The sequence below is a fragment of the Thalia democratica genome, unplaced genomic scaffold (genome assembly GCF_965202585.1).
Source record: "Thalia democratica unplaced genomic scaffold, ktThaDemo2.hap1.1 HAP1_SCAFFOLD_1380, whole genome shotgun sequence".
Classification (NCBI taxonomy): Eukaryota; Metazoa; Chordata; class Thaliacea; order Salpida; family Salpidae; genus Thalia; species Thalia democratica.
Window position 1 is genome coordinate 6,134 of NW_028140250.1, and position 25,469 is coordinate 31,602.

At 25.6% G+C, this 25,469-nt stretch overlaps 1 protein-coding gene across 1 annotated transcript; it reads left to right on the top strand.

Moving 5' to 3' along the window:
• Window positions 1–12,350: 12,350 nt before the first annotated feature.
• Window positions 12,351–24,382, top strand: LOC145848400 (proto-oncogene Wnt-1-like). The gene is made up of 8 exons (XM_082953890.1): window positions 12,351–12,421; window positions 17,586–17,759; window positions 18,335–18,408; window positions 20,510–20,643; window positions 21,898–22,032; window positions 23,316–23,510; window positions 23,800–23,905; window positions 24,228–24,382. Exons 1-8 carry the CDS (start codon window positions 12,351–12,353, stop codon window positions 24,380–24,382), a joined length of 1,044 nt encoding a protein of 347 aa, XP_082810016.1.
• The last annotated feature ends 1,087 nt before the right edge of the window (window positions 24,383–25,469 follow it).

Consider the following 25,469-nt stretch of genomic DNA (forward strand, 5'->3'; position numbering starts at 1 on the left):
GTTTGGCACAACAGCTAATTAAAAAGTCACCACTAATTTAAAACTCAAATGATCGAAATAACTTGAAGATTAGTCACGAGTAGCTCAAAATTTTCATCTTGTTAACATCAGTTTATAAAAATTATTAAAGTATAATTTAAAACAAATTCTAATTGAACTTTTTTAAGAGTTTGGTTTGGTGTTTGAATGTAAACTCACTGGTGCTGTATAAGCACTGTAAAATTCTTTTAAAAAATTGCGATTCATAGTTAAGTCGCAGCCAACTGGAAATATCCTCCTCAGCGGGCCTCCCCTTTCCTCCACACTCTCCTCACTTTTCAAGCGCTCGTACAAAGATTTGTCACGTGACGACGCGTAGAACTTCTTTCCCAGCTCGGTTGAAACGTCGCCGCTGTTTTTGAGAGGCGGCACCAGGTGGTGAGACAGATTGAGGTTGAGGAACCTGTGAAACCTCGCCACTTGCTCATCCGACAACGTGACACCCTCTTTTGTCCTGTTGAGAAATAAAAGTTAAAAAAAATGAAATAAAAGTTAGATAAAAGTTGTTATTTAAAAAATATACTTATTAACACCCTCTTTTGTTCTGCTGATCAATTAAATATGAAAAAAATGAAAAAAAAGAGATAAGTTTATATAAAAAATGGGCCTACAAATTTTATTTAATAATATTACAGCTCAGACACGTTGCATTATGACGTCATAAGAGATCAAGAATCAACATAAACTGTCTTAATTATAGTTATTTCTCATACTTGAGTGTTAGTTGATTAATATAATGGCAATTTTAGCACAATGTTATTTAAACAGCAGTTTTAAGTAAGAAAAAAATTAAACTCGACGTCATACTAATTTATTATATTTTCAAAGCAGGGATGACACGGCGTTGAGACGAGGTTCTATGTCGGCTTGTGCTCGACTCAGTTTAGATTCAGGTATGCCAATCATAAAAAATCTTTTAAAGGCGGCATATATGAAAATGACACTGAACTTTCGAAGTATGTTTGTGGCTTAAAGCGCAGCGGCATTGACTACGAAATATCCTGGGAAGTTATAAAAAGAGCACAGCCTATAGCCGACGGTAATAGCCCGATATGTAGGCTGTGTCTCAAAGAAGCATCAGCCGTTGTATATGCACTGAAAGACAAAAGATGTTTAAACAAAAGAAGCGAGTTTGTATCGTCTTGTAGACATATAAAAAAGTCAAGTTTTAATTTCATCTTAAAATAACCTAAATTTCAATTTGCATCTTAATTTTATCTTTATCTCTTCCAATTATCTGTCCTAATATGTAGTTACTCACTGAAGTTATATGAATTTTTGCTAGTTTATTGTCTGTTGGTAGATTAGTTTTTGCACAAGCCGTTTTGCACGATTTTTGATAGTTTCAAAATTACGTCATAATCTATTTATGAAAAAAAAATTTTACCTTCATTAGTGATTTTGTTTTGTGCTTTATTTTAAACTTATTTTGAAGCTGATGAGTGAGTAATCACGAAACTCGAGTTCTTTGAGTTTTGCATCTTTAAATAAACCTTTATATATATATATATATATATAGAAATAACATACACAAATATATATATACATATACAACACATAATAGTTTGTTACGAGCTCACTCTTTGTTGAAGAAAAGTTTTTTCTTGAGGTGGCTCTCAATCGAAGGCATGTTCCTGAATTCTGTTATGTTGAATTTTGAGTAGTGAGCCACCAAATAGCACGTGTCGGTCAAAATCTGTTTTTAGTTTTATTCTATTATTTTGTAGAAATAATTAAGAGTCTTTATAGTAAAATCTGAAAAACTAGCTTGTATTAGTCAAAATCTGTGTCAAAAATATTTTTTAAATAATTAGCTAGTCATTTAAATTGTTTATATTAATTTCTAAAAAATAGCTTGCGTCAGCTAAAACCTGTTCATGTTCAAAATAAATAAAAAAGATAGTTAAAGTATTTATAACATTTAAACTAATTTGAAAATGAAACTAGTTAACCCTTGAGACATTTATAAAGTTTTATTTACGAGAAAAGGGAGTCTTGAACCAGGAGTTAACAAAATACGTTGCGGGCCAGAGAATTCTACTTCGTATGAAGTATGTAACTTACTAAGATAAGAAAAACTTCCTCAAAGTCTAAGCAACTTGAAGGGTATATAACTATATAATAAATTCTGTACAGAGTGCAAAGTTTAATATATGCTGTTTATCAATAACTTTAATACATTTTTCTTTACATTTTTTTTTTGCATTTATTACACAAAAATCTTAACTTTTAAATAAATTTTCGATAACGAAAAATAGAGTTATAACATTTTTGATTTTTATATGCTAATTAGTATTGGTAGGTAAAAATTTGAAAACTTTTCTGCAGTTTGGTCAGAAAGCGATTTACATGCAGTTACCTTTCTAGTGAGTAAGCACTTTCAACATAACCTGAGAAGCAATATCTAAAATAAAAACTTTATTTTGAACGCAACACTTGTGACTCAAAAGCGCCAAGGTTGGAGGAAAATGAAAAAAAAAAGTTTTTGAACTATTAACCTGCAAAAAATCTTTTTTCAGCCCGTGGATGCCAAAAAGTTTAGTGAGAGCCAAGAGAGCGTATTGAAAAGTTCCTTCACCTAAATAAATTAAAACAGATTTTAAACTCTTAAAAAAGAAAGAATAGTTTAGTTAAAGCTAGTAGAGCATATTTGAAAGTATTATGATGTAATAACTAGAAAGTTCCTTACCTTGATCATGCGTGATCCAGTGACAACTTGGTGAGCCTGTAGCAGTAAATATTGATAAAAAGATACAGCAACAACGTATAAAATCACTTTTTTTTGCAGATTGAAGAACTGAAAATGCGCCTGTGTGCTAAAAATTAAAAATATATATAAACAATTTTTTTTAAAACTTAACCTTCAACAGTCGAACTGAATATAAGGAAGTTCTCGTAGTGAGCTATTCTGTTGCAGGCGGTTTTATCGTCAGCATAAACGTCATCTGAAAAGTCTTCTACAGTTTCGTAGAGGTTCAGTGCCGGCTTGCGGTCATTTTTCATCGCTTTGTTTCTCTTTTTCATACTTTTGGCTTTGACTTTGCTTTCATGTATTTCGTCAGAACCCATACAAGTCTGTTTTAAAAAATTAAAAGAATTTTCATAACAAATTTTTGTTATAAAATAGTTAATTATTACCACATAAACATATACTTTTTAATTTTGTCTAGTCACGCTTTTGAAAATAAAGTCTTATATTTTCTTTACTTTTACTATTTATAAATCACAGATAAATAATTTAAAAGAATATTAGAATATAAGTCTTTCAACTAGTTGTCATTGACATTTAGATTAGGTATTTTTGTTTTTGAAACACATACAGTGATTTTTTAAGAATCAGTGGGTTTTAATAGTAATTTTATGCAAATAATGTTTTAAATTATAAGATATGTCATTATAAATATTTTTTTTTTAGTTTATGCTCAAACAACCAATAGAAAAATTGCTTTCAATATAGTTATAAAAAGATACTTTTAAACCAATTAGCTACATGGTGATCTTGTTTGCCGTGTAAGTATTAGACCAAGTTTAAAAAATCAGAACCAATAGTGTAATGTAAAAAATTAGTCTAAAAATATTAGATTATTAAAAAATAAGTCCCCTGCGACTTTATAGTTCACAAGTTTTTAGATTCACCTGCTCTAGTCTACAAAAAGACTGGTTATTTAAAAAACTCTTGCCAAAAGAGTTATAAAAACTCTACTAAATAAAAACAAGCCTTATTAGGATTTTCAGTTCTCGTTGTAAGTATTTTAGGCTCAAATTTCTGAAAGCTAACCATTTGTTAATAGTAGGACATACCTGCTCTACTAAAATCCGTAAAAAAATTGACCCTTAAAAAATCCTAGGAAAAAAAAATAACCAGCTTAATGATGATTGTCGGTTTGCCTTTCAGGTAGGGCTGCATTGAAAAGTAGTGGACGATGTAGTCGAGCTGAATGGTCGATTGGTAAAATTCTTTGACTGTTTTACCTTGGAATTCCTGGGACTTCGAAGAACTTTCGACGTTGGCGGATTTTTTACCTTGGTCCTCGTTGGATGAAGTACCTTCGGCGTTGGTGGAGTTTGGAGGTTTCGTGGAAATGATCCCATTCTCGTCTCCGTGCGAAAGTATGGCGCACACGAGCAGGTCCTGGTCCTTCCCAGAGTTGCGCAGCTCGCAGGTGACTGTTGTAGTTGAAGCTTGTTTGTTGTTATTAATTTCTAATTTTTCTATTACCATACAATATAAACTGTTTTTCTAAATGAGTCGTTTAATACCAGTCAGATTTTGAACTGCTGATATAAACAGCATACATATTTTAAATTTGTTTACAAGTTTGTTAAAAAAATAACTTTTAAGTGTTAGATCATTCAACATACTGCAACAGGTCTTCAATAGAGATGTTCAACAAAAAAGAAAAAACCACATATAGTTTTATACGAAGCGCTAAAAATTAAATTAAACCGTAGATATATAACAAAAGAGTTTATTATTCTTAACTTCAAATCATTAACTCCTTACAAATTTGCCATATAAAAATTGGTAAATTAATTTTCCCTTAATTAACATTTAGTTTAGAACTTGGTTTGTAAAATTTCAAGATTTTACAGCTTTTAAAAAGTTTTTTTTTTTCAATACTACTAGCTGGAGTTAAGATACTTTTTATACCCACTTACCGTACGCGAGAGCTTGTTCGGTCTCTTTCTGAGTGAGACTGTCGAACAGTATGATGTCCTCATTGCAGAACCCCATGCTCAGTGCCAGCTCCTCCAAGTGTCTGACACTTTCATGGAATCGCCGGTCGATCACGTATATGCTTTCTTTTTGGCGGGAATAGTAGGTTTGGTAGTAGTCCTTTTGCGTTTGCTGTAAGAAAAACTTTTTGAAGGAATTTGAAACAAAAAAACAGTTTTTCCTTTATTTAAGTGTTGTACTGACAAACTTAATTGTAAAATTAGTTATTTCTAGGTCACAGAGATGAGGTAAAATTTTGCAAAATCTACAAAAAAATTTTTTTTGTTCATCCTAAATTACAGTACAGTATTGAGTTTTATCTAAATCAGGGGTCGGCAGCCTTATGTAACTCGCGAGCCAATTTTCGGAGGAAAATTGTTCGCGGGCCGCACTATTTGGAAAAAAACCTTCAAGGGCCGCAATTAATTAAAAATAATTTAGTAATCAGTAGAAAAACATTATTTAACATCAAAAATATGATAAATTAAGCAATTTCAGAGCACCAATAAAGAGTATTTATTGAATTAAGAGCCTACCTGTAAGTATTTAATACAAAATCTTTTAATTTTATTGTTTTTAAAATGTATATTTCTGGCTGAAAAGTAGCTCGTAGGCCGCAGATTTCGAATTTGAGGGCCGCGTTTGGCCCGCGGGCCGCAGTTTGCCGACCCCTGATCTAAATACGAGCAATGAGTTTAACTGTTAGAGGATATTTTTTGGAACAAAACTTATAATGACTTACTGTGTAGCAAAATATAACGAACAATCCTCGTTTTTTATGGTTCATTTTATAACATTGGCTGTTCATATTTAATTTAAATTTAAATGTATTCCTGTAAAAACTTTTTTTAATCAAAAGCGTATTATTTTTACATACGTAATTTTTTGTTTTTCAATTATAATTCTCTCGATTTGCTATTTGCAAGAAATTATATTAAACTGCTATCTTTATCATTTCCTATAACTAAACTTTCAATTTTAAATTTAACGTTTCGCACTTAAAAGATTAAAAGTTTTAGTTTAATTTTTTTGATTGTTTCTTTTTTTTTCCTAATGTGTAAGTATTTTCCTTAAAATAGTTTTTGAATCGAAACATTTCATATTTTCCCTTTTAGGTACGTTACTAGTATTTAAGCTTAAACTTTTAAAATTCAAAGTTGAGCATTTTACAATGAACTCAATAACTAATCCAATGGAAACATTAATTATTATTGATGGTGCGAAACATCTTAACTCTATTGATGATGGCCGTAATACTACTGGTTAACAATGTATTCAAAAATTATTCTTTTGTATTGTTTAGAATTGAGTCTTATTTAGTTGCAAAACACATATTATTTAACAGTAGTTTTTTTTTGTAATTTTTAAATTTTAGTATGAAAAAAAAGAAAATGTTTTAACTTAAGTTTAAATGCTAACTTGGTATTTTAAAATATTAATTTTGATAAAAATAAAAGTTTATCAAAGTTGAACTGAAATGAAATAAAAGAAAAAATAAACTAAACAAAAATTATTGTTTCATAGAAATTTTAATTTATTTTTACCTATTCTTTTTTTGTGGGCTGGAACATTTAAGTCTACAAAAACTAACTTAAGTTAAAAGCAATTTATTTTAAGTTATCAAAATAAAGGAATGATAATAATCTAGTCCAAAAATTTAAAATTAGGCATAAGTTGTTCCTCTTATAGGTTGCCAATCAGTAAGGAAAAACTTATGTTCAAATAATAAAGTAGTATGAGAGAAATTAAAATAAGACTGAGATTTTTGAAGATTAAAATTAAAATTATTGTTTAAATAAAAAAATCAAACAAAGCATTATCCTTTATTTAATAACTAATTTAACTAAAAACTAGTAAATATTTTAACTACTAATACCTTATTGATTTCAAAAAATTGATAGTTTTAACATAAAAAAAAAGCGTTTTTTTTTACAAAAAGATATTTTGAGAATTTGTTTTATTCTTAATATAATTACTTAAATAATTTTACAACAAAAACTTGTAGAGCATTAGCTTATTTTGACTTCTAATGACCTTTTTTTTTGCAAATACTTCACAACTGAAAGTAAAGGTCATAAAAGCTAATCTTAAGACACATAAGCTATTTTAAGGTTCTTTATATATCAAAATTAATTAATCTGGTAATCTCTTAAAATCAGAACATAATCTAGTTACTGTAAATACAAATTGTATACAGCTAAAAACAACAATCAGCTGTTAATAACATAGTTAAGGGAGCATCAGAAATCCTAAATTACTAACTAGTTGAAATTAGAGAAAACTGCTATTTTTTATTATAGAAAGCAATTGAAGATTTACAAATTAATTCAAAAACTATTTTGACTTATTTACTAATTATAAACTGAAACAGTTATTTATTATAAGCTGCAAAGTACTTCAAAAAATTAAAACGATTTATAAAAAGTAAATAAACAATGTACTGATCAAATAACTGCAACGTTTAAAGTAATCCGACTTTAAAAAAAGTTTATTCAAAAAGACAGACAATTGTTTTGTACATTAAACGAATAATTTGTTCACTATTAAATCTATAACAGTAGTAGAATAAACATAGACAGTACTTACAAAATCTTAATCTTTTGTTATAGTTTAAACTCATACTTTATTGTATACTTAAAAACAAAGCTTAAAACAAATTTTAAAAAATCTAATTATTAAGCGGGTCTAAGAAACTGTACGATATCTTATTTTGAGGCTTTTTGGCTACTTGGGGTAAATAAATAATTAAGGGGCGAAAATTTAAATAGGTAATTAATTAGTAAAAGGGCGGTGTTTCAAAAATACAGATAAACGTTTCTAAATATTTTTTAAGTGGGCTAACATGAAAATAAGTTTGGAAAACCCTAGTCTATAAGTTAAAGTTTCAGTAAAAAAAACGTTTCACTAAAAAAACGTTGTTGTAGATAAAACAACTTTTAAATTTAACAAACTGTCATTGAAAATAAATTACTAAATAAATTGTTTTTGATACTTTAAGTACTTTAAAAAGTATAATTTGATATATTAATTTTACACGCTGTGCCACTTTACAATATTTTCTTTAACGTATAATTATTTAAACTATTTTCTAATTATAAATTAAATGCGATAGAAAAAGTTTATCAAGAAATGTGAATACTTATTTTTATTGTTAAAAGTTTCTAGTTTTTAATCTTAGTTTTTAATTTAGTTAAAAATCAGAAAACTAATATTTTAATTACAAAAAGTTAATGCAACTCATTAAAATTTTTTTAAATGTTCAAAAAAAGTGACTTGTTCTTAATAAAATATTTTTTGTGTTTATTACAACATATTTTTAATAACGTACAGTTTAAGTTTGAAAACACCCAATATAAAAAAAAAGTTTAACTATTTTATAGGCTTAGTATAACGTTTTATTACTAAACATATAGTATTTCTATTTTGCATCTGCTAAAAACAAGTAACACGAAAACAAGTAAAATATTTGTTTACTTTAGCTTTAAAAAAAAATTCAAGTTAACCTACTTTAAAATTAGAGAAAAGTCAATTTTTATTTTAAAGAGTTACAACTTTAAGTCTAATAACAATTTATATCTTTATATTTTATCTTTATATATTTATATCTTACAACTTTAAGTCTAATAACAAATTTACTCTTATAAGTGATTTTAATTTACATAAAAGAGTAGTGTTATGCTACATAAAACTATTAAAAAGTAGAACTATAAAAGCTAAAAAAGACAAAAGTCATTATTACAAATAAAGCAACTAAAGTGTTAGGCATTATAATTAGAAAATAAGAATTATATCGAAACAAGTTAGTCATAATAAAATCAGCAACTTTTGAAGTGTAAAATTATGAAAGTAAAAAAAAACATTGTGCAAATTTTCGGAATAAAAAACAGGAAATTACAGTAAAAATATGTTAAATTATTATAAGAATTTTTTTATTCAGAAAAAGTTTCAAAAGAACTAAGTAAAAATAGTAAAGTAAAAAAGGTTAACTAGTATAACGTAAAACACTGAACGTGAGTATTAAAATGTTGTTACAATGGTTGCTGTCCATTAATTAAAGTGGTGCATTTTTAAACATTTTAAACTAAAATATTGTAAAATTTTCATTTTAATCAATAAAAGAATTTTAGTTTTGTAAAATACAATAAACTGCTTGCCAAGTAAACTGTATATTATTATCGAAAACTAAAACGAAATGGTTACAGTTAATATTTTATAAACCTCTTGTAGTTTATTACCGGTGCTCGCTTTTTATCAAAATTAATAATATGTGTTTCCACTATACTGAATGTAAACCTCGTTTAAAGTAGTTGCGAAACAATTATGTTCAAAAAGATACATAGCTATTTCGATATTTGCTCTGTTAGGTAATTAAAAACAGAAGTTTTAAAATTATTAAACAAATCATAATATATTGTATACTTTACTTAAACATTAGTAATGTCTCTATAGACATGAAAACTACTCAAGTATGTTCAAGAACTTTGTTTTTAGCAGGTACATGTATGCTTAAAGCTAATTAATTTCTCAAAAACATAAATTAGTAGAACACTTTACATTACTTAAGTTTAATTTTCATTAAACGAAGATAGTTTTATAATAATTTTCAATGCATATCATGTAAGGTTTGAGCTGTTATAAAGTAACTAATAGTCATGATAAATTTTAAGAAAAGAAAATTAACACTGACGACAAACAAAAAAAATATAGTTAATGCATCTTGTTTTTGTAGTCAAACAAATTTTAACACTATTAAGTTTACAAACAAGTCATTATGGAGATTAAGATAAGAAATGATCGCTTATCTTCAAGGTTTATTTGCACCTTAGTAGCTTAGCAGAGTGGTTATTTGTGTTACTTCTGAGGGCACCGCTCATTCGGTCAAACAAACAATGCTTGCAACTTTGCTTGGTTTTTAGAATGAAGTTTGCAACTTTGCATTGAGTTTTGCAGCTACTTATTGTTGTGACACTATTAGATGAGTTAACACTTAAAACTTAACAATTAGATTATTTTTCTATGTTTTGTTAATTTGTAGTAAAGTTAAAACGAGCAAGCTACTTTTCAGTGTTAGTTTTTATATGAATATTAAACAGTTTTTTTTAGTTAAGTAGTATTTTGCTATGATTTAAATTATGAAATTAGATTATAGTTGAAAATTTGACATCGTTTTATATAAAAAAAAGGTTACTAAGAAGCTTTATAAATTCACATAAAAGGTCGAAAGTCAGTTATCTTTTATTTCAGCTTTTAAACATTTTCATATTTATTAAGTAGTCATTAGTTTCAATACTTGTTATTTGAAAAGTACGCAAGCGTTAAATAAATTTGCTTAAACTGTTTAAAACACAATAACAGTTTTAATGATAATGTAGTACAAAAACAAATGCAAATGTAGAAAGTTTGAATAAAATCATTGATAGTTTTCAGATATTAGAATCAAAAGCAGTTAATATGTTTAGGATTCCAAAACGTATAACACTTTAAGGTTTATTTAAATAGTTAGCAACTATTACAAAAAAAAAACAAAAATCAAAACCTCAATACTTTGAATACCTTTTGAAGTAAATAACTGGTCATTAATTGTTTTTATAGTTAGTTTAAACTTGTTTGACCTTTTTTTGACTTAAGTACTTAAACTTTTTTTAATGAAATTTTTTGTAATGCAAGTTAGCTCAAATTCGACTTTGAAAACGTGATTTCCTGAGTAGCTGCTTTGTAAAATTTGCGCAAAGTTAGTAAATCAGTTTAGCTTGATGCTTTGTAAAAAGTTAGTTTTAAGTTGCTTTGTGTTTTAGGTAACAAAAAAAAGAAATTAAGGCTTAGTTTTTAAAGCATGTTTCAGTTTCTTTTTTTTTTGTATTTGAGCTTTTGTATTACTGAAAAATATATTAATAAAAAAAGTTTGTATATACAATTATTTAAAAAAAAAATTTTTAGTATAAACATTTAGAACAAACTTTATCAATAGATATGCATTTTTTCATATACTAGTTATTCAGTGACAAATGTTTATTTTTATTTGAAACTTTTTATGTGTATTTAAAAAACTTCATTTTTTAGTAAATGGGTTTGGTAAATACATATCACTAAGTTAAAAGACATTAAAACCATACAAAAGCTTGGTAGCAAATTAAGTTTTATAACCGCATACTATTTTAATAACAAAATTAAATCTACATTCATAGCCTATTTTTAGCTTTAAACTCATAATTAAATTATTAAGTTGTTTTTTTACATGTATGACTTAATTCGCTTGAGAACAAATTAACTGTTTAATAAATAATTTCTCAAATTAACAAACGTAATTTAATTTTAAACTCAATTTGAACACTGTTTATAGAGTAGTTAAACTTTGTTTACATATAACTATATCCTAAAAAACGGTTGCTTATAAAGTTATAAAAAAAAAAAACAGTTATGATTTAGTAAAGTTGTGCTCAACCTACAGCGTATGTATAAATACTTAGTTTGCAAAAAAGTTGCTACATTGCTTTTTTACAAGTCGAAGCTATATCACTACCGTTACAATATTTTGTAAGTATCTAGTGTGTATAACTACAGTTTAGAAACTACTAACGTAAAAGTTTATCTATTTGTTGATGTACTGTTTAAAAAGTCAAAGGATTTAAAAGTTTTTAGAAAAACAGTTTTATTTTGTCAATATTTAGCTTCATTTTTAGGAGTAATTTAACTTGTGTTTTAAAGTAGGCCAAGTATTTTTTCAGCATACTTTGGCTGTATTCTTTTAAATTAAAAGAGTTAATTTTTACACTACTTAAAAATAACGTAAGTGAAATTAGTTAAACTATAGCTTCAAAAATTATTTTGTTAATAGGTCAAATCATTTGTTGAAACACAATTGGATACGGAACCTTATAAATAGTTTGAAAATATTTAACTTATTGTGTCATTTTGTAAAATTTAAAATCAACTAAGTAGTATCGTTTTAAGTCCTATAAAGGGAGTTATCATTGTGTTTATTTTTTTAAAGTTTGCATACATTTTTTTTCAAACTTCTACTTGGTTTTAGACTGGTTTTATTTTAGCAAAGTTTTAAAGTTAGTAATATGATACTTTCCAAAAAGATGTATTTCTTTTTTTATTTTACTTGTTTTTTTTAGTGCTATTTTTTTTTTATTAAAACTTTATTGCAAAGAGTTTCAGTTAAACTTACTTTTCTTTTTCTTGCAAGTAAATAGTATAAAAATATTGTTACTGGAAATCAACTTACATCAAATAAAGCTGCCAATTTCTTCAAGATTGCTTGTTATCGAATTGTTTTGATAAATATTTGTTTGTGTGTATTTAATTTTTGGAAAAAGTGTCTAAAGCACGCAGCAACTTCGATTTAAAAGCAGCTTCTGTTTAAGTATTAAACTTTTATAAAGTTAATAAAAAGAGTTAAATAGTTACATTTACAAAAAAAATAAAAATAAAATTTTACTTTATTCTATTTTTATACAGTGTTTTTGTTTATCTCAAGAAAGTTTTGAGTTTAAAGTATTTCACAATTCTTGTAAACACGTCTGCGTTCTACTAAACTTTCTTTAGCTTAAGAAATTCAAAATAAACTTTATCATCGAAACATCCACCAATGAAAACGCAGCTTTACGACATCTTGATGTGCAGATTAGCTTGTTTTGACAGCAGCCCAGCTGACATCATGTTCGTGAATGGGCGAAAGTTGTTTTTGCGCTTATCTTGTAACAACCTTGTAAGTTTAACGTTACCTGTGCCGTACAAACAAACTTTAAGGGGAAACCACCCAAAACAAAACTTTACATGTCTGATCAGCGCGTATAAAAGATGTTACATTTCCAAACCTCGCAGTTCAGCAGCCTTCCAACCAGACTATATAGTGTGACGTCATAATTTAATGGCGGCAAGTTGAAAGGGAAGAGAGTAGCAAGTTGTGATGTCCACTCAAGTTGTGGTGTTTGAACAGCTAATTTGTTTTATTTTCATCCCCCCTTCTTATTTTTTCCCACTTCTGCTTACAAGCTGTTATTTGCTGCTGAAACTTTTATAAATTTTAAAGTAGGATGTTATTTATTTGGTGTTTATTGGCTTTTAGCTAGTTGTAGCATTTTTGTCTGGGCTTTTAAAGTCAAAATCTAAGATTTTTTATGAACTCTAGTTTAGATTTCTTAGCGATTTATTTTTATGAACAGTTAAATAAACTTATAACATGTTTAATACTTTTTACTTACTATTTTGTGTTTGAGTCTTAAGGTTAATTTAAATCAAATTAAGTTAATAATCTATTACATAAAAATAAAGTGCTTTATACATTGTCAAAAGTAATTAAGAAAATCCAAAGTTTTTTTAATTTATGTATTATTTATTATTATTAAGTGAAAGTATTATAGTTTTATTTTTCAAGATAGTATATATTTGTTTTTTAAGTTTGTTAATAGCTTTTTTTAAATGTTAATAAGTAAAATAAAAGTATAAAACATTAATTCTTAAATGTTAATGTATACTCAAATAACGTAGTAAGTCAGATAGTGTTTTTTCAAGCAATATATTTATAATACTTAAAAGAAAAAAAAAAACTTAAATTCAAAAATTTAAATTTGTTTATAGCTTTTAGTTGCTTTACAAATGTGTATGTTTAATAATTTTAATGTTAGTTTAATACTTAATGTTAGTTTAATTTTAGATACTTGGTAACTTAATACTTTTTTACAACTAATACTTGAGCTTAAATATAAACAAAGTATTAATTTTTTAGAAAAACAATCTAAGCAACAGGAAATTTATACAAAAAAGTTAATCAAAGTGTATTGAAAAATACTAATCAAACCATACTAGATATAAATCATATAAGTTTTTGTGCTTGATAGCTAGCTTTTGAACTTAGCTGAACTTTTTTTACTTGTTTCAAATATTTTTATCACGTTTTTACATAATTTAAGTGTTTATAACATTAATTTAAGTGTCTAATTATCAAGAAAATTAAGAAAAAAGTTTTGTTTTTTTAAACTATTTAACTTACACATAAAATAAATCAAGTATAATGTTTAGTTTATATACAATTATATATTTAGTATTTCAACGTATAATCATCATAAAATTTTAATACATGTTGTGTTAAATTCTTAGTTTGTTAAAATTTTCACTCGGGTGAAAACTATAAGTAAATTAAGCAATAAAATAAATTTATTGATTTTACATTTTGAATGCACCTGCTAATTAAGGTTTTTTAAAGTTCAGAAAAAGTTCGTTATATTCAAAAATGCTGTAAGTGTTTATTTAGTAAACAGATTAATTCAGTTTTTTTTTATAAGCAATTAACACTCATTATTGAGTAAAAATGAGAATATTCTAAAAGAATACGTTGAAAGTTTTGTAACTTTATATTAAGCTAAGCAGTTTAGAAAATATTGATTAGTCAGCAAAAATGAGCTGTGTAGTATCGTTATGTGTTTTAGTCAAGTAGTTGTAATTTTTTTTTTCTATGCACAACAAGTAATTTCTTTTTATTAAGTATTTATTTTAGTTTAAAAACGTTCTATAAAACTTGACAGTTATAAATCAGAATTATACATTTCACTCTCTAATATGTCTTAAATTAAATAAGAGACGAACTTGTTATTAAACTTGTAATACTTTTAAAAATGAGTTATTCTTAAATTCTGTTTTATTTAAAAACCGAAATAACGGTTCTTAAATAAAAATTATTGAAAACATTTTTCAAATAAATAATTTGAAAAAATGTAAATTTTTAAGCATTTGTAACCATAATTTAGAGTTCCAAAAGTATTTAAAAGCAATTTAACAAAAGCTTATAAATCTTGCATAAAATGAAGAGTCGACTTAAAATTTTGCTGTTATTCTTCATATGGAACAGTTGTGCTCTGATCGTAAGCTCTACGTGGTGGTTAGTTTTGTTAGTTCAATATATATATATATATATATATATATATATATATATATATATGAAAACAATAAAACTTTATTTTTTTTAGTCAAGTTATTTATTTTTAAAGTGTTTTTAAGTCTGTATAAGTTATTGAAATAAACTGATATTTAACTAAGTTCCACTTTTTAAAAAATATATCGTTAAAATAATAACTTAAAAACTATGTTTTTGAGTTAACTTTTTTAAATTAATAAATAAAAGTGTGTTTAAAATTTTTTTAGTTGTTTTTTCCTTACAAAGTTAGATTTTCTGTTCTTATTTAATAAGAGGAAAAGTTTCATGTATGAATAACAGCTTACATGTGTAAATTAAGTATTTTGGAAATGTTTCGCTTAAAACTAAACTTTGAAGTTTACATTTAAAAGCTTTGTTACAACACATCAAAGAAAGATGAAACAACTTCTAATATTGTCATTACTTAGGAGAAGTTTTATGTGAATGTAAAACAAATAGTGCTTTTGTTTATTTTCATAAAAATTAACTTGACTGTCTTTTTTCGACTGAAATCCAATGATCACGAAAGTAAATATAATCCTATAATGTGGTACTTAAAGGCTAACAATAAACTTTCTCCATAATTTTTGATTTTTTTAATTTAAACAGTGGTATAAAGATAGTTTTCTATTGTTAATAAGAAGCTAATATAGCAACAAAGTTGTCAACTAATTTTGCCGACTCTTTATATATAATTTTTCTCGACTAAAACGTTTTTTATAACTATATATCTTACTTAAAAACGATAATTAGCCTCAAAGTATTTGATTAAATTTACACAATGAACACAGTTTTCAGATATTTGCAATAAATATCAATCTGCTTAAATTACCTCATAAATTAATTTCTTTAATTAATTAAATCTTTAGTTTAACACGTATTTGTAGTCTCATTGGTTTTCGTATTTTTAACAATCCTTTATTAAGTAAACTTTTTATTTTGTATACCAAAAACCTGTTTTAAAAGCCTTTTAGGAAACTAACAAGCATATTACGAAATTTAATAAATAAAGCTTTAATAAAAGTTACAAATAAGAATATAAAATTTTAATTTTTTTACAAGTTTTAAAAGCTATCCTAAATCGCTTTTTTTTTTCATTGAAAAAAAACCAACTAGACTTTAAAGTTTGATACTTTTTTTAATTGACAATTATTTTCCTCGAGCACTTTTTTTATTCTAACAAAGTCGTTGCAAAGTACAAAGTACGCTTCATTTAATTGACGTGCTTTCAAACACAGACTTTTTATGTCAACTAAAAAATAACAACAATTAATTATTTAATTTTATGTCTGACACCTTAGATAAAGTTAAAAGTACTGAAACCTGTCACGAATTTTAATTACAACACTTGACGCTGCTTTTAATAGAGTTTTTTTGTTTGCACGTCATAACTGAGTATTCTATTACGTCATAATGTTTACTTTCGGTTACCGTAGCGACTTACAGTGTCAGTCAAAGTTTTGCTTTTGACCTTTATTAAGTGTCAAAAGAGTTTTCGTATAACTTTAGTGTAATGTAAACACTTATTATCTCTGTAAAAACCTCTGCTTTGACTATATCTACAAAGAAAAGTTATAAAGTTTCCAAATCATTTAAGTTTTTAATCAAATTATGAGTTTAAGCAGAAGTAACAAAAAATATCATAGATCAAGAAATTGATAATAAAAACTAAACTAGATTCAGATAAATAAAACAACTTTATCAACAAATACCTTAAGCTAACTTGTCGTTTTAAACACGAGTATAAAGTTAATTTTATAGGCAAATTTATTAATTTTTCAAAAAACATAAAACTTCAATGTGAATTATTTTCCTTATCTTAGAAGCTATCTAAAATTTTTTTTATTAATTTAGAGAACGCACTTTTTTCTTTAATTTAAAAAAAAAATATTTGGTTTGGGGTTGGAATTATTTCATGGGGTCCCTCCAAAAATAAAGGTTTTTTTTTTGTTTTTTAATCATATGGTATTAAAACCAAAAATAAATATTTTCTATTTTATTTTATTTTCTTTTTCCCTTAGTTTGCATGTTATTTAAACTCTTAAATGTTAATTTTATAATTAATGTTAATATTTTTTACGATTTGGCCCCAAATCAAAATGATGTATACTACACTATCATTTGCCTTGGCCATTTCCTAGATAAAAAGTTGATAAAAGGAAAAAAATAATTAATAAGAATTTGAATTACAACAAATTTAAATAAATTATTTTGTTTTAATTAAATTCGATGTAATTCACATTCTTATTAACTTTTATCAATTTTTTATCTAGGAAATGGCCAAGGCAAATGATAGTGTAATATACTACATTTTGATTTGGGGCCAATTCGTAAAAAATATTAACATTATTTATATAATAAACATTTAAGAGTTTAAATAACATGCGAACTAAGGGAAAAAGAAAATATAATAATAAAGAATTTTTTTTGGTTTTAATACCATATGATGAAAAAAAACGAAAAAAATCCTTTATTTTTGGAGGGACCCCATGAAATAATTTCAACCCCAAACCAAATATTTTTTTTTAATTGAAGACAAAGGTGCGTTTTCTAAAATAAAAAAAAAATTTTAGATAGCTTTGAAGATGAGGAAAATAATTGACTTTAAAGTTTTATGTTTTTTGAAAAATTAATAAATTTGCCTATAAAATTAACTTTATGCTCGTGTTTTAAAGTAATATAAATATATTATTTCTTTTCAATTTTAGATTTTAGCTTATTATTTTCTCTAGTCGAATAAATATTATCAATAAATAGGAAAGTTTTAGGACATCTAAAAGCAGTAACTAAATACAAAAAAGAGTTTAGTTTGTTTCAAATAAAAATTATATGTCTTTAAGATATACATTTAAAATTAACATTTTTAAAAACTTTTAAGTAAACAAAATAACTTATTATTACGTCACAAAGGTTGATGCAAGTACCTTCATACAACAAAACAGCAACGTCACCGCTTGATTACTGCAACTCTATGAAATATCTATCAACCAATCAGAGAAGGTTCTGTAGGGGAAACCCCTCATTAGTGAAAGTTATTAGTAATGGAGTGAACAGGGCCGTGCAAATGTGCCGATTTCAATTCAAGTTTGTTTTTTTCTTACTTATCTATTTTAATATTTGTGTGCTATTGGCTTTAGTGTATCGGCACATAACTTTCTTTTTCTTTTAAATTGATTAAAATTCCCTTAAAACTGTTTTACAAGATATATAATTCACACTAATGTAATTATTTCTGTTTTATGTTTCAAAAAAACAGACAAGCTAACTTCAGTATTAATGTAACTATGCTTAAACTTTTTTTCTTCGGATTGCTTAACTAACTCACAATAGAAACTGTCTATTTTTTGTACTATAACTACTTAAATAATATTTTTAAGCTTAAAATTCAATAAAGCATCTTAAAAAAGTTATTCGTATAGTTTTTTAAGTAGGATTATAAAGAATTGTAACTATTTATATAAAAAATCATCTTAAAGTACGTTTTTTTTCCTTATATTCAACCTAAACTTAAGTGCTTTTTCTCTTTTTTACGTTACTAATAAAATTTTGCGATCAGTTAGCTTAAAAAATACTGTATTTTAGTATCAATTGAAATATTTATTTATGGTAAAAGTACAATAAACTCTAACAATTTCTAAAAATAGTAATTAATTCTCTAGAAATGACCTGTGGAACTGTCCTGTGTACCCAGGAAAAGACAAAGACAACGCGTTTCTACCCATTTTGAAAACAAGTAAACTTTTTAGATACTTACCTACTCCATGTACACAATTAAGGGGTTTAAAGCTTAAGCTAAAATTCTAGTACAATACAGATAATTGTTATGTTTTTTACAATTAAAATTTGATATTAAACAAACGAACACCTTCTATAATTATGTTTCTTTTATAAAACATAATAAATTTTTGTCAAACATTTTAATTCCTTAAAAACTTTAGAAACTTAAAAAGTGTTATTTTTGGAGTGTACAATAAAATTTTTAGTTAATATCTAGTAATTATAATGACAAAAATATTTTTCAATCGTTTGTGTGCTTGAATACAAACTTTTTCAAAACTAGTTGAAACCTAGTGGTTTAAAGATGTACCAAAATATGTATAATTATCCTAAATGTTTTCAGTTAGAAACTTTTAAGAGTGCTTTTTCTATTTATAAAAAAATATATAATAATAAAGAAAAGATAGCAGTCTATTTTTGTGAACTAGTTTAATATTACTAACAATTTTTTTGTGTTTAAAAGTATAAAACTTGTTAAACGAATTATAATATTTTTACCAAAAATGCATGCAAAATTATTTGTTTTTAAGCTTTTTAAATTTACAACAATAATGAAAAACGTAGTAAGCTTAATTGGCTTTCATATGTTTTTCTAAATTTCAGCTTAGTATCTTCTACAAAGTTTAAGTGTTTTGTTATTCAACTGATTGTATACATTCTTATGATTAAAAACACTTTAAATCATAAAAAGTTGTACAACAACCACAAGTAAAGACTAAATTTGAAAACAATTAACTCAATTTAAAACTTTGATGTTTTAACAAACTTCTTAACTTAATTAAAGTTGTGTTTGTAAAAAATATGCTTCTAAAACCTTAAAAAAAAACAACTTTTGATTTTTAGAAAGTTTTCATTAAAACTATTTCTAAAAATAAAAATGATCGATCACAACACCGAACAAAAGATAAACAGGTGACAACAAGTACATATTAAAAATTCCGATAATTTCCAGCGCGTTTTATTAAAGACTTTAAAACGTGTTATCGCCTTTGATCTTTTTCGCGCAATTTTCTTTCGACTTTGATCGATACATGCTGAACCATTGTGACGTAATATTAAATGTTTCCGATCTTAATTATATCGTTATTTGTTTGATCGCCAACAAGATATTTTTATTGTGTGCGTGAACTCAAAAGACTTGGGGTTTTTGCAAATAAACACCGTTTTGCTAATTTAATTTTTCACAGTTAAGAAACTTAAAATTGCGTTTGTTAAACTCAATTATTTTCAACTCTACAGTAACGTTTAATATCCAAGTTTTTGAACTAAGCCCTCATACTAAAAAATAATGATCAACTTGATATATAATCGATTTATAAGCTTTGTACTGTTAATTTACTATTATAAAATCATTTACAAGGACAAATTATCTATATTTAAATAACCTATAAGTATATTTAAGAAAACTTATGTTTAAAAAGCTGAACTTTACTGAAGAGTATTTGAAGTTTTTGTTACGATTTCACAACTATTATCCAATTTTGGTAAAGTAAAATACAAAAGAAGTAAAATTTACAAACTAGTAATGTGTATAATTAATAATAAAAATAAGTTAAATAAACTATTCAATAAAATATTTTGAAACTATAACGTTCTAGTACTTTTTAAAATAAGTATAAGTTTGTAACTAATTATCAAAATATTTCTAAAATGAAATGAAAATACTCGACTCTACTCTAAGTTTTAAACTTAAGGTGCTTTTTTTCTATACACTTTTGTTAAAAATTAAGTTTGAATTAAAAAAATAAATATAAACTTATTACGTATAAAGTAATAAGTTTTTAACCATAGAGATACAAACAAGCAAAACCCGTCGGAAATCAAAACAATATTTGTGTTGAAATTACTTAGTTAGACTGATGACGTTTTGCTGCCCATTTAATATAAAAAAGACTTGGTACTTAGCGTTATATATACATACTTGCAAATACTCTGTAAACTTGTACATGTTTTATGGGTAACAAAATGCTGCCAATTAGATACAAACGTTTCTACAAAACTGTCCTTTTTACTTTATGATGTGTCCTTATATGTCAATCAGTGCATATAAATTATAGAAGGAAAAGAAAAGTCGTTCATTCACGCGGCAATATCTGCGAGCATCGTATTTGAGGTGACTAAAAGTTGCTCAAATGGGGATTTACCAAATGTGTGTGATTGCGCCTACCCTAAAACCATGGAAGCCATACAGGTTTGGATGTTTTTTAGATTTTTGATTAAATTAAGAAATAGACTAGTATTTTCAAAACATATACCATACTATAGCACTTTTAGTTTCGTTTCTTCAATATAATGCACGCTTTAATGCTTTGGTAAACAGAAATATATTTTTTAGAGCCTAAAAAGCATAACGAAATAGTAATATTGTTTCTACTAATGCACGACGATTCATATTTTAACAGTTCAAAGTTTGCAAAATAAATATTTATTTTCAAAAACTTAACTCAATAAGTACTTTTTTACAATCATTATCTTTTTAACTAGACCTTATTATATATATATGTTTTTATTTCAATTTTAAATGAAAATTTTTAATTAAGATACGGCTTATTTATTTACGAAAGCGTTGCTGTTTTTAAAAATTGCCGAATTTTATATTTTATGACATAAATAAATTACCATTATAATGATACATATTAGACCACAATGTTTAATTTTTTTAGTTTTGAGAAGTATGGCACTTCAAGCTTTTTATAATAACTTGAATTGTCTGAATTTGAACTTTTGTTATTTAAATTGTCAAGATAGCTGCTTCGCTTTAAAAAAAAACAATTTTTAGAGTTCCTTAAATATATTTAACATTTGGAAACATCCAAGATATCTAATTAAATTAAAATCAAGATAAGAAAGTTTTTTAAATTGAGTTATCAGTTTCAATTAACAACAATTTTTACCATCTTACAACGCACATAACTGAATAATACATTTTTGATTTTGCTAATGTTTTCATTAAATTGATATAGACGACTTTAGAATAAGGTATTTACTTAATATTAGCATTTCTTAATAATCGTTTTATTCATAAAAAACTTAAAAAGTAATATTATAAATTACATAACATTTTTCTTAATTAAAAAAAAGAAAATTTAAATTTAAAATGCTATCGAACAAGTAGCTTAAAATAAGCTTTAGTTTTTCGGTATACTATCAAAATCCACCCGCGTTCAAAATCCACACGACTTAAAAAGAAATTTATCTATTAAATAATTTTTTATATTTTTTGCATTTTTTTTGTATATTTATATATAAAAAAATATTTTATTTATATATTTATTTTTCACTATCACTGTTACTCCTAGCCCTTACCCTCCATCGGTAAGAGGTTCTCGAATTTGACTGGGTGGATTTTGAACGCGGATGGGTTTTGAACGTGTCCCAAATTTTCTACGTAACTGTATGTTGAAATCAAACAGTTTTAGTATTAAACTTTAAAAATTCTTGACAGAACTTCCACTGGGCCGGATGTTCAGACGACGTGAGTTTTGGTGTGAAGGTTGTCAATTCGTTCATCGATAAAAATATCCGCTTGAAGTCACTGAGGAGCAAAATGAAGTTACACAACAGCCAAATCGGACAATTTGTTAGTTTTATCAGTTAATTTAATTAATATAATAATTTGTTTTGAGCAGTTCTGACTAATTATTGTTTAGATTATTAAATACGTGTCTAGGATGCAAAAAAAAATAAGTTATCTAACATTTTTGATTTTTTTTTTGCTAAACATACTAAGCTTACTTAATTAACTTTTGAGTTTTAAAAACTTCTTGTTACTTTTGTATTTTTTAATACGTTTTTTTGTTTTAAGTTGACACAATTCTATTTTATGATATCCATGTTTTATAAGCTATAAATTTAGAATTTATACAACTTTATTAAATACAAAAATAGTTCGGTTTTTTTGAATTATATTACTGATATCTACCAGTTGTATTACAAAAATTTTTAAAATTTTTGGTTGCTTAACTTATATTTTCTTCTATTATTCGAAAAAAAACTTTCTATTTAATAAATTACAGAAACTTATAGATATTTTCATGTGTACAGCAGATAAAACTTATAAGAACATTTTTTACGCATTAGTGCTGGGCTTATACTGTCTTTAGTAAAACTTATACTTATTACAAAAGTTGCTGTAACTTCTTTACAATTTTGAAATATAGATTAAAAAAATAGCTTTTTTTTCAAGTTTAAAAGTTTTATAAGTCTATTTCTGTTTTGTATAGAAAATTATGTAAATTACTAAATATTTTACTTATTTGTGCGTCACAAACAATCTTTATAATAAAGAATAAATGATATGCTAAACATAAAATGTTTACTTATTATTTAGGAAAAAAAAATAAACAAAATAAGTTTTTTTATGATTATCTTTTTTTTTCTTTTTTTAGGCATATGTGTACATAACTTTTTTTTATTATTAGAAACTGTAAGATACAGCTTTTTATTATGTTTTACACTACTGTAATTCAAACTTTGCAAAAAAAAAACATAATAAACACTCTTATTGCTTTTGATTTAACATTATTTGGAATCCTTTTCATGTTTTTTTTTTCATAAAAATTAAATGACATTAAATTAAATAGAATTCTTAAAAATATATAAAGAATAAAAATATGATAAAAATACTTATTACATAACTTAAAATTCTGAAAAAAATACCGAAAAGTTTTAACAACTTACAAACAGACTTAAGCAAACAAACAAATAAAAAACCAATTAAACTTAAAACCAATTGCTCGCACTACTATTTAACATTGAATGAGGAGATAGAAATCTCATTTTGTTGATATATAACTTGTGGTTAATTTTTACTCTCAATTTTTATTCCGACAATTTAAATTTAAAGTCTTTTGACACATTTAGGTCGTGTTGAATTCAACGAAGAGCAAGTGCAAATGCCACGGCTTGTCGGGAACTTGCTCCCAACACATTTGCTGGAAGTCCATGCCGAGCAGAAGTTTGATTGGCAGTCAATTGAAGTTGAAGTATGAAAAAGCTGTTAAAGTGAGGGATCAAGGAAAGAGGTTGAGAGTCAGAAAGAGTAAGGATAAGTATAAGGTTGGTAAAAAATAGTTTAATTAAAGATTTAGAAACGAGAACGAAAAAAATTTCAGTGGCTAATTAAAAATATTTATGTATTCATACCCAAGTATTAATTTCTAAGTAAAATACAATAATAACACAAATTGTACAACTTACTTTAACAAAGATGAAACTAAAAATAAACTTAGTTTTAGATTTTGCGTTTCATAAGAAACGGCTTTTTTACTCGCTAAACTAGTTCAAAATGTTAAACTTATTGTTAAAAACAATTTTTTTGCAATATAAATCTTAATTGTTTTTACAGCTGAAAACATCGTTGGTATACGAATCTGAGGGATGGAATTTCTGTACAAGAAATTTGAAAAGAGGTTCTTATGGTACATATGGAAGAACTTGCAATAATACAAATGGTTAGCTTAATAATAAACATAGTTTTAAATCGATTACAGTAATTCGTGTCTTGAAAACTTATATAGTAATTTTTCAAGTAAAAAAACTGAAGTGAATATTACAAACACAACAAACATTTATGAAATACAGCCTTTATTTATTTGCTCTAAATCTAACCATTTAAGTAGTTGGATAAAAAAAGTTTTTTTTTTGCTTCAAATTTGTTAACTTTTATTTTTTAACTTCGAAAATAAATGCAAAGTTTTAGATTTTATGAAGTATTGATTGTTTGTAATTTACATGGAGCTACTTATACAGACTTTTACTTATTTAATTATTCAGACGGAGCCGGATCGTGCACCCACTTATGCTGCGGAAGGGGTCACTTCAAAAGAACTCGTAAATCTACCGAACACTGCAACTGCTCGTTCAACTGGTGCTGCGACATGAAGTGCGAACTTTGTGACGTCACAACGGTAGAAGACGTGTGCAGGTGATGATGCGTGACGTCATAGACAGAACATTTGTTTCTTTTCAAGCAGGGGTCAGCAGCTTTTTATGTGAAACGCGTCAAATCTATTGGAACAAAAACGCTTGCGGGTCGCGGTAAAAAGCTCTAAAACAATTTTTTTTTAGTTTAAACAAACAAATTTATAATAACAAAAAAAAAACAAGTTGTAAAAAGTTTATCACAAGCAACAAGATATCATACTTGTAAAGTTTTTTAAGTAAAAAATCTAAACTTGCTTTTCCTGCATTAACTATTTCTTATCTTTTTTTTAGCAGGACGGTTTTTTTCTATGATAAGTAAAAACAAAGCTATGAAAAATTATACTGAAAAGTTTGCTGTTGTTAATAATTTGCTTTTTGTTAAATAATACTCTCATATAAATTATTTAAACGACAAAAGTTGTTTTTTAAAGCTTTTACTAATAAAGGTTTGTTGTTAAAAGTTTGATAATAATTTAAAATCAACATGTAAGTTTTATCTTATAATATTACTTTGCTTTCCGTTTTCTAAAGCTGTTTTTAAAACTACAATTGTGATTCATACAACTATTTACGAACTAGAGGTGATTTTTTTAATAATTTTAGTAGTATATTATTTCAACTTATAAGACAAAATTTAATTTACGTAGAAACAGTTTTCAGCTAATATATAGTAAATTTTTATCATCTACCATGATAATAAAATAAAACGGTTGTAATGAAAATTTACTAAGTAATAAAGTTAGTGTTTGGTTTTGAAAATTGAATAATTTTACTTCTTAAGTTATATAATACTAGGTAATTTTTTGGTTTAACAAGATTAATAAGAAAGTTTTATCTAACCACAATTTTTTTTTCAATCATATTTGCCTAAACTCGTTTATTTTATTTAATTATAAGAAAAAGTTTTTATCAATTACTTTCCGAGTTACTAAAAAAATTACTAATTAAAATGAACAAACTACTAATTTGATATCTTTTTTGTTTATTTTATCAATTGTATAAACTTTCAATTTTTTACACATTAAAGAAGAAAATAAATTCGGAATACAACTTTAAAATTTTATGTAAAACTTTTATTTGATGATCATTTTT